Source organism: Aspergillus vadensis (assembly GCF_003184925.1).
Source record: "Aspergillus vadensis CBS 113365 unplaced genomic scaffold BO88scaffold_6, whole genome shotgun sequence".
NCBI classification, from domain to species: domain Eukaryota; kingdom Fungi; phylum Ascomycota; class Eurotiomycetes; order Eurotiales; family Aspergillaceae; genus Aspergillus; species Aspergillus vadensis.
This window is the reverse complement of record NW_020292044.1, coordinates 1,298,197-1,309,411: the sequence shown is the minus strand read 5'-3', so window position 1 is coordinate 1,309,411 and position 11,215 is coordinate 1,298,197. Positions and strand designations below refer to the sequence as shown.

General features: G+C 51.5%; 4 protein-coding genes across 4 annotated transcripts; 1 reads left to right on the top strand and 3 right to left on the bottom strand.

Annotated features, from left to right (window-relative positions):
* Positions 1-143: 143 nt before the first annotated feature.
* Positions 144-1,990, bottom strand: BO88DRAFT_362189 (putative DnaJ domain protein). Its single transcript, XM_025703909.1, has 2 exons — positions 1,453-1,990; positions 144-1,375 (listed from the first exon to the last, which is right to left on the bottom strand). The coding sequence occupies exons 1-2, from the start codon at positions 1,629-1,631 to the stop codon at positions 292-294; spliced, it is 1,263 nt and encodes a 420-aa protein (XP_025565144.1). The 5' UTR covers positions 1,632-1,990; the 3' UTR covers positions 144-291.
* A 361-nt stretch (positions 1,991-2,351) lies between these two features.
* On the bottom strand, positions 2,352-4,647 carry BO88DRAFT_335710 (uncharacterized protein; the record flags this gene model as incomplete). The annotated part of the gene is made up of 2 exons (XM_025702865.1): positions 2,352-4,162; positions 4,209-4,647. 2 exons carry the CDS (start codon positions 4,645-4,647, stop codon positions 2,352-2,354), a joined length of 2,250 nt encoding a protein of 749 aa, XP_025565143.1.
* A 2,012-nt stretch (positions 4,648-6,659) lies between these two features.
* BO88DRAFT_249493 (uncharacterized protein) lies at positions 6,660-7,080 on the bottom strand. The gene has a single exon (XM_025702202.1). The coding sequence runs from the start codon at positions 6,993-6,995 to the stop codon at positions 6,756-6,758; it is 240 nt and encodes a 79-aa protein (XP_025565142.1). The 5' UTR covers positions 6,996-7,080; the 3' UTR covers positions 6,660-6,755.
* A 1,703-nt stretch (positions 7,081-8,783) lies between these two features.
* BO88DRAFT_335532 (NAD-dependent malic enzyme) lies at positions 8,784-11,151 on the top strand (the record flags this gene model as incomplete). Its single annotated transcript, XM_025702853.1, has 6 exons — positions 8,784-9,058; positions 9,190-9,296; positions 9,359-9,471; positions 9,531-9,609; positions 9,678-10,026; positions 10,080-11,151. The coding sequence occupies 6 exons, from the start codon at positions 8,784-8,786 to the stop codon at positions 11,149-11,151; spliced, it is 1,995 nt and encodes a 664-aa protein (XP_025565141.1).
* Between the last annotated feature and the right edge of the window lie 64 nt (positions 11,152-11,215).

Genomic DNA, 11,215 nt, shown 5'->3' with positions numbered 1-11,215 from the left:
CGTGTGGGATCTCTGGTTCGGATGTAAACGGATCACTGCGACGCGAGGAGACACAACGAATGTAGGGGCAAAGATAATGGTCATACGCAAAGTAGAAGCTTACTATGGATCGGAACCATTCTTCCCCATCAAGGGCGTCGGGCGTCAAGGATGCCATTTTCGATATACTCTCCATAGAGAACGTCTAAGATAGCTATCTAAACCACTGAATAAATGTACAATGTCACGTCCCGTGAAGCGAAGGGAAAGAGAGAGAGAGAAAGCGAGCAAGAATTAAGCAATAGATATCTATCATAACTCATCCTTCACCGGCGGAGCGGGCATAGGCCTCCCACTATCGCGACCCAAATCGACTCCATTCTTCTTACGCCACTTCTCCCACAGGGCAAAGAAGTCCTTCTCCATCCCGCTCTCCATCTCATCCGGCAAGATAACCGCATACTCGACATACAAGTTCCCAGGCTCTTCATCCTCATCATCATTATCATGAAGATGACCATCCGAGTAATGCGGCATACCCTCACCCTTAATGGTCTCCACCGACAACGGCTGCACGACCTCCCCGCGCTTCCTCCCCAAATGAACCACATGCCCATCCAAATGCGTGATATTGCGCGTCCACTCGCCCATCCACGCCTCGCGTAGCGACAGCGCCTCCTTCCAAAACAGATCCTTGCCCTTGCGACGGAAAAACGTCCCATCCGTACGATGTTCCTCGGCATCGCTTAGCTCCGGCTCCTTCTCCTCGAGAATCAGCACCAAGTCGCCCGCAATCCAGTCGGGACTCTCGTCCGCCTCGTTCTCGTATACCAGTCGCATCCCCTTATCCATTCCAGGTTCCACAGTCGCATGCGTCTCGACCTCGCGGCGAACTACCCGGTGGCCATGACACACCGGGCACGGCTTCTTGATCATCTTGCCCTGTCCGCCACACTTATCGCAATGCATCTGCACCTGCTGGAACATGCCCGGCGCTAGCTGGTGCTTCTGGATGATCATTCCCCGTCCAGAGCACTTATCGCAGGTGACGACCTCCCGGTCCGCGGACCCGGTACCCTCGCACGCATCACAGATCTGCTGCTTCTCAACGCCGAACGAGAAGTCCCGTCCGTTGTAGAAGTCCCTCAGCGGTAACCCGACCCGCAGCTCCATGTCCGGTCCCCGGCGATGTCCCGGCGCATGTCCGAAATGACCTCCGCCGCCGAAGAATCTCGAGAATAGATCGAATGGGTCGTGCGATTGTCGGCCGCCTTGACGGTGCTGTTCGAGGCCTTCGTGGCCGTATTGGTCGTAGATCTTGCGGGTGGAGGACGTGGACAGCACGTCGTAGGCTTCGGCGATTTCGACGAATTTCTTTTGCGCGGTTTCGTCGCCTCTATATCGCATCGGATAATTTAGTAATAGCGCCAATAGAAGAAAGAAAGTTGGGAGAAGGGAGAGGGTAAAACGAACGGGTTCTTATCCGGATGGAACTTCTTGCTCAGATGTCTGTAGGCGCGTTTGATGTCCTTCTCCGAGGCGGACTTATCCAGTCCGAGGATCTTGTAGTAGTCTTCTGCGGCGAGGACCAATTGGATGAGACAGATGGTGAGGACCACGAAGAGGGCCACGGTTCGCATGGTGGGGAACATGGCTGCGTCGGTTTGGGTCTATTTATTTATTTGGTGATATGAAGGGGTTGTTGTGAGCTGCGAAGTGTCGCAGCTCAAGTAGCTGTCGTGGTTGTTTGTAGCGAGGGATGTGGTGTCGGCGTGGATTATACTTTAGAGTGTTTGTTATGTTGGAAGTATAGAAGGATGTCGATCGGCCAAGAAGGACGGATGTATGTATGTGGGTAGATTGGGGGAAAAGAGGGACGAGGAAGTTAGAGGGGAGAGTGTCGGATAAAGGTGTTTGGAATGAGGAATGTTTGGTCCCTGGCGGGAGCTGCTCAAGATCAGTCAAGACCTCAAGAAGCAGACGTTGTGTTTGGCCAGGCTGTCTGTTATCGCGGACTCGAAGATGGAGGATGTTCGGCCAACCACATAAACCGGTTAGGTGGCCGCAACGCCGGCCGGCTTTACTGTTCGTCCGCGACCGGGTCACGTGGGTTCACACTATATGGGGAGAACCAGAATAAGAATTCATAAATTGTATACAATAGTCGCTATCAACGCTCATTGCTAGCTAAAGTAAAGAAATAAACTGTGGCAAATTCCCCGCATCCTGACTACGAACCCACCGGTGTCGATCATCCAAGCAACTACGGAATATGCACTTTTATAGCGCGGGGACCTTGACAGTTGATCCAGACCAAAGAGACTAAAGGGAACAAACGTGACTCGTGATGAAAATGAGCGATCGTCATAGGCTTAACGTCTCGGCACATCAAATATTTCGTTTCGCCAGGTCCGTCCCAGTCCCTGACTTTCATCGCCCTCTTCAATGGCCTCAGGGGCCCGGGAGGCTTCGTCATGCCAGACCTTGACCAAGCTGCCCGGGGCGTATACACCCTTGAAGACACCGCTACCAGGTGGCTCAAGGCCAATACGAGTCTCGACGTCGGTGTCGGGAAGCGATTGCAGCCGTGCCAGCACTGCCCGCACGAAACTTGCCAGGTCCCGAGGGTTGGCAATGCGTGCCGCTCGCAGACGTTCTCGAGCAAATACCAGCTCTCTATTGAGCGTGAAAGCAGCCTGAACAATGTTCTCCGCGATCTTCTTTTCCAAGACTCGGCGGACTAGGTGCTTAAGGAAAGGCTTCGTCAACCAGATGAGCCACTTCCACTTGCTGCGGTGGACTTTGTAGTCCAGCTTGTGGATCCGCACACGGACACCGCGCAGAGTGAAGATGTGTTCCAGCCGCTCTCTTCCAACCTCTATGTCCAGGGAGATGTCAATACCGCGCTTATCCAGGTAGAAACTGGCAATTCCCTCATCCTTGAGGCCAAATAGAAGCGCCGAATGGGTCCGCATCCAATATCCGAATTCCTGAGCACTAATATTCAATCCACATACTGTTGCCGTGAATGTGGTTTTGAGATCAGTGGCGGTTTTCTTGGAATGCTTTTTCACGATGTCGATGTCATTGCGCGTTGTAACATGCATCCGGTATGGCAAGAATGAGGAATAATTGACGGTGCGACCGGGTTCCAGAATGAGGCTCTCCAGTAACAGATCGACCTCTGGTGCAGATATCTCAAGTCGCGGGATTGGTATGTATTGAATAGTGCGGAGAACTAGAGGAAAGAAGACTTCGATTAGGTCGGTGGGTAATTGGCCTTCTCGGCTATTGTAGCCGTCCCAGGCATCCTTGTATAGCTTGTTAGTCGCATCGAAGAGTTTAGACACAGCTTTGTCTTGCGGAACCGTCCGCAGAGCCCGTCTTGCTTGTGCCAGGAATGCATCCACATCCTGACGGATACTGGATCCTGTCTCAATTTTCTTTGACTTTTCTTTGAGCTCATCAATCTTCTCTTCGGCCGAATCGAAGAATTTTGGATCAGTCAACATCTCCTCGACCAAGGAACCTGTTTCAGAGACGAACTTTTCAAACTCTGGATCTTTGTTCGAGTGCTGCATTACAGCTTTGAAGCGCTGCTCTAAGGTTTTCCATTCCTGAGCATCGCCAAACGACTGAACCAGCAACCAGAAGTGTTCCATTGCCTCCTTGAGGTCCTTATTGACATCGACTTCCTCTTCTGCTGTTGTGACGACATCCGAAGCCGCACTTGCATACGCTTTGGCATATCGCCCCAGCAGTTGGCCTAATGTGGCAACCGAGTCTGTATAGTCAGAACGGTCCCGAAGGTTCATCACGGTCTTCTTCAATCGATAGAGCAAGGCGTCTTTTTCCTGTCCCGCTAAATGCTCTTTGGCACTCTGGACTGCATCTTTTCCGGTGCGAGCAACACCATTACCTGCGACTTTCGCCACAGTAGCTGCCTCTTCACGTAATTCTTCGTTTCCTGCAGAACGGCCTTCATCGGCGCCTGCCCCCTGAATAGCATCTACATCTTCCTGAGAAGGTTGAAGCTCTTTTCCAATCTGCTGCGATGTGTTGGACAACGAGAATGCCGTATCGGAAAAGATCTGGCGGCCGACAGTCGACAAATCATCGACGAAGAGCCGGAAGTCCGCGTTGGTAAGGAGTAGACTTCCCACGGTGCGCAGGCTATCATACGCTGGATCACCATTGTTAGCTAACTACTACTTGATGCCCTGTGGAACCCACAGCCTGATGCATGAACAGAAAAGAACGGAAGTCGGTACCCGCTTTCGTATCCGCCCTTGCCTTGGTTTGATTGGCTCGCTGCTGTATCTTGTTGGGGTCGATGGACGCCCTGGAGCGTGAGAGGTGCCACAAGAACTCCTGGAGCTTATCATCACCATTCTTCTCTTGCAAGAGCTCGATGAACACTTGGATCCAGAGGCGGCAGTCGCGGACAATCTGACGACCGACGGTTCCAACATCGTGGGTGTGAGGGGAAAGGACATCGGAAGCCAACAAGGTGCGCAAATTGATGATGGCTTGTTCAGTAGACGGCATGTATCCATCCGAAAGGGCACGGATCATCTGGTATGTGTGTAATTTTTGATGCAGGCGACGCTGGAGGGTCGTGTCCTCCCGGTAGCGAGGGAGGAGGGGCTCCGTCTCTCCTTGCGGCATGATGAAGGATGCCTGGCGTACCAGGATGGCTTAACAAAACACAAAGCTAGGTACCTGATGAGTATTGATGAAGATGAAGATGGTAAATGCACACCATGAACAGAGGGGAGATGGGGAGTATCTGCAAACCTGGCCGAGCAAACAATGGTGAAATGGAAGCAGGAAAAGAGGGGAAACCGGCAGCTGGTTAGCTGATTGCAAAGCTTCCCGGTTGTTGTTGCATGTCTCGATCACGGGCCTGCGCCTAATCACCATTGCGTCACCGCTACTGGCCGGGTTCGGCCGCAGTCAGGTGACACGCCAGCATTGTCCTATCATCGCGATAATCCTTATTATCTTCCAATCATTGTTTCCAGTCCAGTCTAGATGTAAGTAATCAGGCAACAGATGGATCATCCCAGACGGAGCATCATATATGCCATTGTGCCCTGTACAAATGCAACGGTCCGGAGGTCTGACTGCGAGATTCGATGACGGCTCACTGATAGATACTCCATCGCATGATATCCTTATCTCAGACTTGACATTCTCTTGTAACCCACGCAAGGCCTATGTGATCTCAAAGTTGTAGCAGATGGTGTAATGCAATGAAACGCTGGCACCGCAGTCCCTCAACGACGTAAGGGCGAACGAGATCTCTGTTGCCTGAATAACTTGTACGAGGTCCGATAACATGGAGGTATGACTGTTACATACACCTGCAAGGTTAGCAACGATGGCCGCGGAGTATCGCAAGCTTCCCGGAGTCCTGTCCGATGAGTCAAGTATGGCCACAGTGCCACCACGCCAATTTTAAGTCAAGCAGTTTGGCCGCTGTGAGATACAATGGAACCAAGACTAGGAAAGCATCGTCACACATATAGACGACTAAGCCAACAGTAAATAGCTCTCAGATTCCAGTGGGTATGACCTGTATCACACACTTCATGGGCTAGAGTCACCCAACTTCAATCTTTCTTCCATCAGGCGCTCAATGCGGGAGGTGCTTGGAAGCATCTGAGGTATAACCCGCGGCTAAACCGCTGAATCCAAGGAATGGAAGGATCAGCACCAGTCAAGCTTTGTGATCCATGCAGCTCGGGTCCGGGGCTGGTCGAGGAACTGCTGAAGTGGGTAACCCGGTCAAAACCTGCATGGTTGCGTGGATGGATGCGCGGGATGAGGTACAAACTTCAGCCACCGTGTCAAAAGTGAGGGATAAATTGGACATAGAAAATCGCTCGAATGGGTATCAGGGTCCAATGGCTTAAGAAATCGCTCAGGACAGCCCACGCTATCTTAAATTGGCTGAGTTGGAGATCAACAAGAGTAGTAGTAGCTCACACACGACTACAATAGTAGTAAAGTAGTATATCGGCAAGAACGCCAATGGGAGTGGAGTCTGTAACCGAATTCTATACTTTTGACTAGGGAGGATATACTTAGCACTAGCAGTGCACAACAATCATAATTCCATAGTAATTGATCACTAGCTCAAAACTAGACACGTTTAGCTCCCACGATAATTTCACACTTGACAATTAATAATGAGACGAGCCTCGACCTCGTAAGCTGGTCGTGTGCAGGAGACGAAATTTTGCGTGCTTCCGACGGAAACAGCACGGTTCACACCTACACTACTAATTATACTACACTCCACTGCGAGAGAGCAAGTCGAGTAGGAGAGGACCAATCATGAGGGAAGGGTTACTGCTTCAGATATTATTCACTGGAAGCTACGGAAGATTTTCGCAGTTTCGCAGGAGGCGACTCCATCGGATGCTCCATCGGTCGGGACCGATCGGCGAGGCGCAAGGCCGTTTGAAGTTTCAGACTATTTATTATTGGGCAGCCAGGACCGCGGAATTTGGAGTCAAAATTGGAGACCCGACAATAAAGAATTTTTTTTTACTCTTCTCTTTTCTTTTTTTTGCCTGACCTTTATTCGCGCATTTCTGATCGGCGCAGTCAAGTAATGCGCAATGTGTTTCGAAGGGTAGTCTGGGATGGGGGCGACGAGCTTCCTTTTTGCATTGCGTCTGCACCACGGAGTATTCCGGGTACGATTTCACCCTTGCTAGGAATACTCCGTGGTGGATGGGATCAACACACACACCGGGCAATACGAGTCAATGTCGGGTGACAAGCCAACAAGTTTGAGGGATTTTATGAGCTTTGGCAAAATTTGAAGATATTCGTAAATGTGTGTATATCTGGCAATCGGCCGACAGGACACGAAACACAGGTGCGGTACTACTACCGACACACACTGATTCGTGTATGTGAGTGTGCGTATGCGTGTGTATGTGTGTGTGTGTGTGTTCTGGTGCTGGCTTTTGCAGCCGCTGACAAGACCCGAACTCGGCCATTGTCCGGGCCGCGTTGCTGCGGGGAATGTTAGCGGGACTATCTTAGACTAATGGCTGGCACAGCATGAATAACATCCGGTCCAGAATCCTTCCTGGTTCAGTTAGATCGTCTGGAAGACTTGGGGCCTGGCAGTTAGCTTAGGCAACTAAGCTGGCTTAGTGGGCGTAGTTTAGCCTGTTTCTCTGCCACATGAGACCCGATCCACCTTAACCACCATGGCTGGACCCTTTGCTCTTGTTGGCTTAGCGTGTGCTGCGTGATTCCGATGTCTACGCTGAATTCTGACTAAATCGGGTCCACCATCCGACCAGCAGAAAGAATGGGAATCGGGTTTGCCATCTCGGAAATCGGGGCCCGTAAGACAGTATACAGTATAGGGTATAGACCTCCGTCGTAGGGCGGACGGTGATAAGAAGTGTTGTCCTGGACTTAAGAGACTAGTCCACCGTAAGCAGAATATAGTTGTTGATAGATATCACATTCTTTTGGAATTGATTAACCCCCATGCTAGTTTCTACACTGGTAGATCTCATACTTTCGGCCGCTCGGAGTATAATTGTACTCAGTAAGCCAGTAGTCGTAGAAGGATTACCCGAAGTGCATCTGGATGAGCTAGAAGACTGACAAGTACCCCGTACAATCCAGACTGATGATGCTGGTGACTCGATCAGCTCTCTCAACTCACACCTCTAATTCGTACTTTATGCATCCCCAACAATACGCATGGATTATCAGGAATCCTGTTTGGTTGTGGTATAATTCTGGTATAGGTCTGTAATTATGATCCAACAAGCAATTCACAAAGCAAGAGGGATCCATATCTAGAACCATCTTTTACCGAAACAAGGGGGAACTTCCGTAGTAGGTATGTCAGCTGCCACCGAATCCCAACGGGAAAGAGAATTAAAAAAAAAAAAGAAAAAAGAAGAAGGTCCCTCTTTCCCCCCACTCGGACTTTAGAAAGAGAAGGAAAGTGTGTATTCCGTAGGAAAGAAGTGAGTAAGTGAGCGAGTGATTGTGTGTAAAAGAAAACCAAACAATTAGGAATTGAAACAAAATTACCGACAACAGCAACAGGAGTACAGCAACAATACCCAAAACACCTGGAATAAACACAATAAACACCTCAAATCGAACAGGTCGTGTGTGTGTCGTGTGTTGTGTTTTCGCTGTACTCGGTACTACAACGTAGCCGTCGTCCTGGAACGAGAAATACCTCAACTTTTCTCCTCATTATCTTCTTTCTCTTTCCCACCCCCCAAACACCGAAAATCAACATTTGGAAAGGTCCAAGCCCCTAACGGGATTTGTCAATCTATTGCGCCTTTAAAAAATTTTATTCTTTCACATTCAAAACCATGAATTGGAGCTGAATCAAAAGGACCAAAAACAATCTGTGCGTCTCAAATGTTTTTTCAATTTTTCTCCGCATTTGTCGGATTCGGAGCGAGCTCCCGTTTAGTTTACTCCACACCCGTCCCAATCTGACCCAATCTGACCCGTTCAATTTCCACCTTTCTCCCCCCCAAGCTTCGCCTTTTTTTCATAATTCCCACCACAGAGAGTCTGTGACCAGCGACCCAGTCGAAACGGTTCGCTGCCATGCAACCATTGTACCCCGATACCCACCGTACCGGTCCCGGTCATCCTGAGTGGTCCCTTGCATCCCGATTCTTCCCGATTGCTGTCATCCCTAATCAATCCACGGCCCTGGTTCATAGTCTTGACGACGACCTCGTTAGAAGATCACGACCGCTGTTGAGACACTTGCTTGGTTGAACTTCGGCATGCGGTGGGTTCTTACTCAGGGGGGTTCAATGCGACTAGCCCAGGGAATACATAAAATCAGACTGCCACCAGTCGTCTCCTCGCCTCAATTGATCCTCTCCTCCACTGCCATCACCTCTGCTGCCTCCTTCAATCTCCCCTCTTCTTCTGATATCGTTGGTGTTCGTTCCAAGAGTATCCTGGCCGTGACTCAGCCTTCCACCATGGCTCGATTTCCCGCTCAGCAAAGCCGACCGGTCCACGCGACCTCCTTGGTGAACCATGCGGCACCTGTGTAAGTAACCAGTCTTTTTGCCTCCCGTCCTTGACGGAGTCGTCTCTATCTACCCTCGACTCAGGTCACATATTATCAAGTTTTTCACTCCTGCCGTCTCTGTTACTGACAATGCCTTCCTCTACGTCTAGTGAGGCCAACTATGACACTGCCAACCCTGCCTACATTCGCAAGTATCTCCGCACCTACGGCTTGACGCCCCCGCGTGCGGAGTCGTACGAGACCCAGAAGACTCGCTGTGCGTATATCTGTAGATGAGGAATGGTGGTCGGATGGGGTTGGAAGCTAATGGAGTTGCAGGCCTCGCTCAATTGGCTCTCAAGCAGACCCCCATCGACAAGTTCCTCTACCTCAGCACTCTCCGTAAGAACAATGTTCACCTGTTCTACCGTCTGGTCACGGACCACTTGAGGGTAAGCCTGCAGCTGCAGAACCACATTATTGTAAGCCAATGAGCTAACACCACACTAAGGAAATGACTCCCCTCATCTACACTCCCGTCGTTGGAGAAGCCTGCCAGAGATGGTCTGAGATCTACCAGCAGCCCGAAGGTGTGTGGCGAATCCCTGTCTAGCGTGCTTATCACGGGCTGAATCGGCCGCTAACCATGCACGTCTAGGTATGTACCTGAGCTGGGAGGATCGCGGCAACCTGGCCGCTGTCATTGCCAACTGGCCCCAGCCCAACGTGGAGATCACATGTATTACCGATGGTTCCCGGATTCTCGGTCTGGGTGACCTTGGCATCAACGGCATGGGTATTCCCATTGGTAAGCTGGCTCTGTACACTGCCTGCGCGGGTATTCGCCCCGAGGCCACCCTGCCCTTGACTCTCGATCTGGGCACCAGCAACAAGGCTTTCCGGGAAGACCCGTTGTACATGGGCAGCCGCCGCGACAAGGTGACTCCCGAGGAGGAGCGTGAATTCTTGGATGAGCTGATGGCTGCTCTGACCGAGCGCTGGCCTGGGTAAGTGGCTCATACATGATCGACCCGACGGGATTGTTGCTTACGCGTTACAGTATTGTGATCCAATTCGAGGACTTCAAGAACCCTTTTCCTGCTCTGGAGCGTTACCGTGACAACTACACCTGCTTCAACGACGACATCCAGGGTACTGGTGCTGTCATCCTCGGTGGTGTCATCAACGCTGTCAAGCGCTCTGGCCTTCCTTGCAAGGACCAGCGCGCCGTCTTCTTCGGTGCTGGTAGCGCCGGTGTTGGTGTTGCTAAGCAGATTGTTGACTTCTTCGTCCGTGAGGGCATGACCGAGGATGAGGCCCGCGCGTGCTTCTACCTGGTCGACACCAAGGGTCTTGTCACTGCTGATCGTGGTGACAAGCTCGCTGATCACAAGGTCTACTTTGCCCGTACGGACAACAACGGCCTGCAGCTGAAGACCCTGGAAGATGTTGTTGACCATGTGAAGCCCACTATCCTGATGGGTCTCTCTACCATCGGTGGTGTCTTCACCCCCGAGCTCCTCCGCAAGATGGCCGAGTGGAACACTGCCCCCATTGTCTTCCCTCTGTCCAACCCCTCTCACAAGTCCGAATGTGACTACGAGAGCGCCGTCACCAACACTGATGGTCGCGTGCTGTTTGCCTCTGGTTCTCCCTTCCCCCCCATGTCCTACACCAACACTGCTGGCGAGACCCGCACCTACTACCCCGGCCAGGGCAACAACATGTATGTCTTCCCTGGTATTGGTCTGGGTACCATCCTCTCCAAGTCTGTCAAGGTCACCGACAGCATGATCTACGCCTCGGGTGAGGCCCTCTCCAAGGCTCTCCTTCCCGAGGAGATTGAGCGTGGCCTTCTCTACCCCGACTTGACCCGCATCCGTGAGGTCTCTGTTGTTGTGGCCCGCAACGTCATCCGGGCCGCACAGGAGGCCAAGGTTGACCGCGAAACCGCCCTGCGCAGCATGAGCGACGAGAACTTGGACGCCTGGATCAAGGCCCGCATGTACAACCCTCACACCGAGGTCTTGTCCTTGGAGCGGGAGGTTGGCTCTATCCTGGCTAGCCTGGGACCCAGCGCCTTCTCCCTGGAGGCTCTGACCGAGGAGGCCGAGAAGAACTCTAAGCTGTGAGCTTAGCTTCTTTGCTTAGCTTTCCGGCATCTCATTCTTAAAATACTGGCTTTGTTCTGTTTTC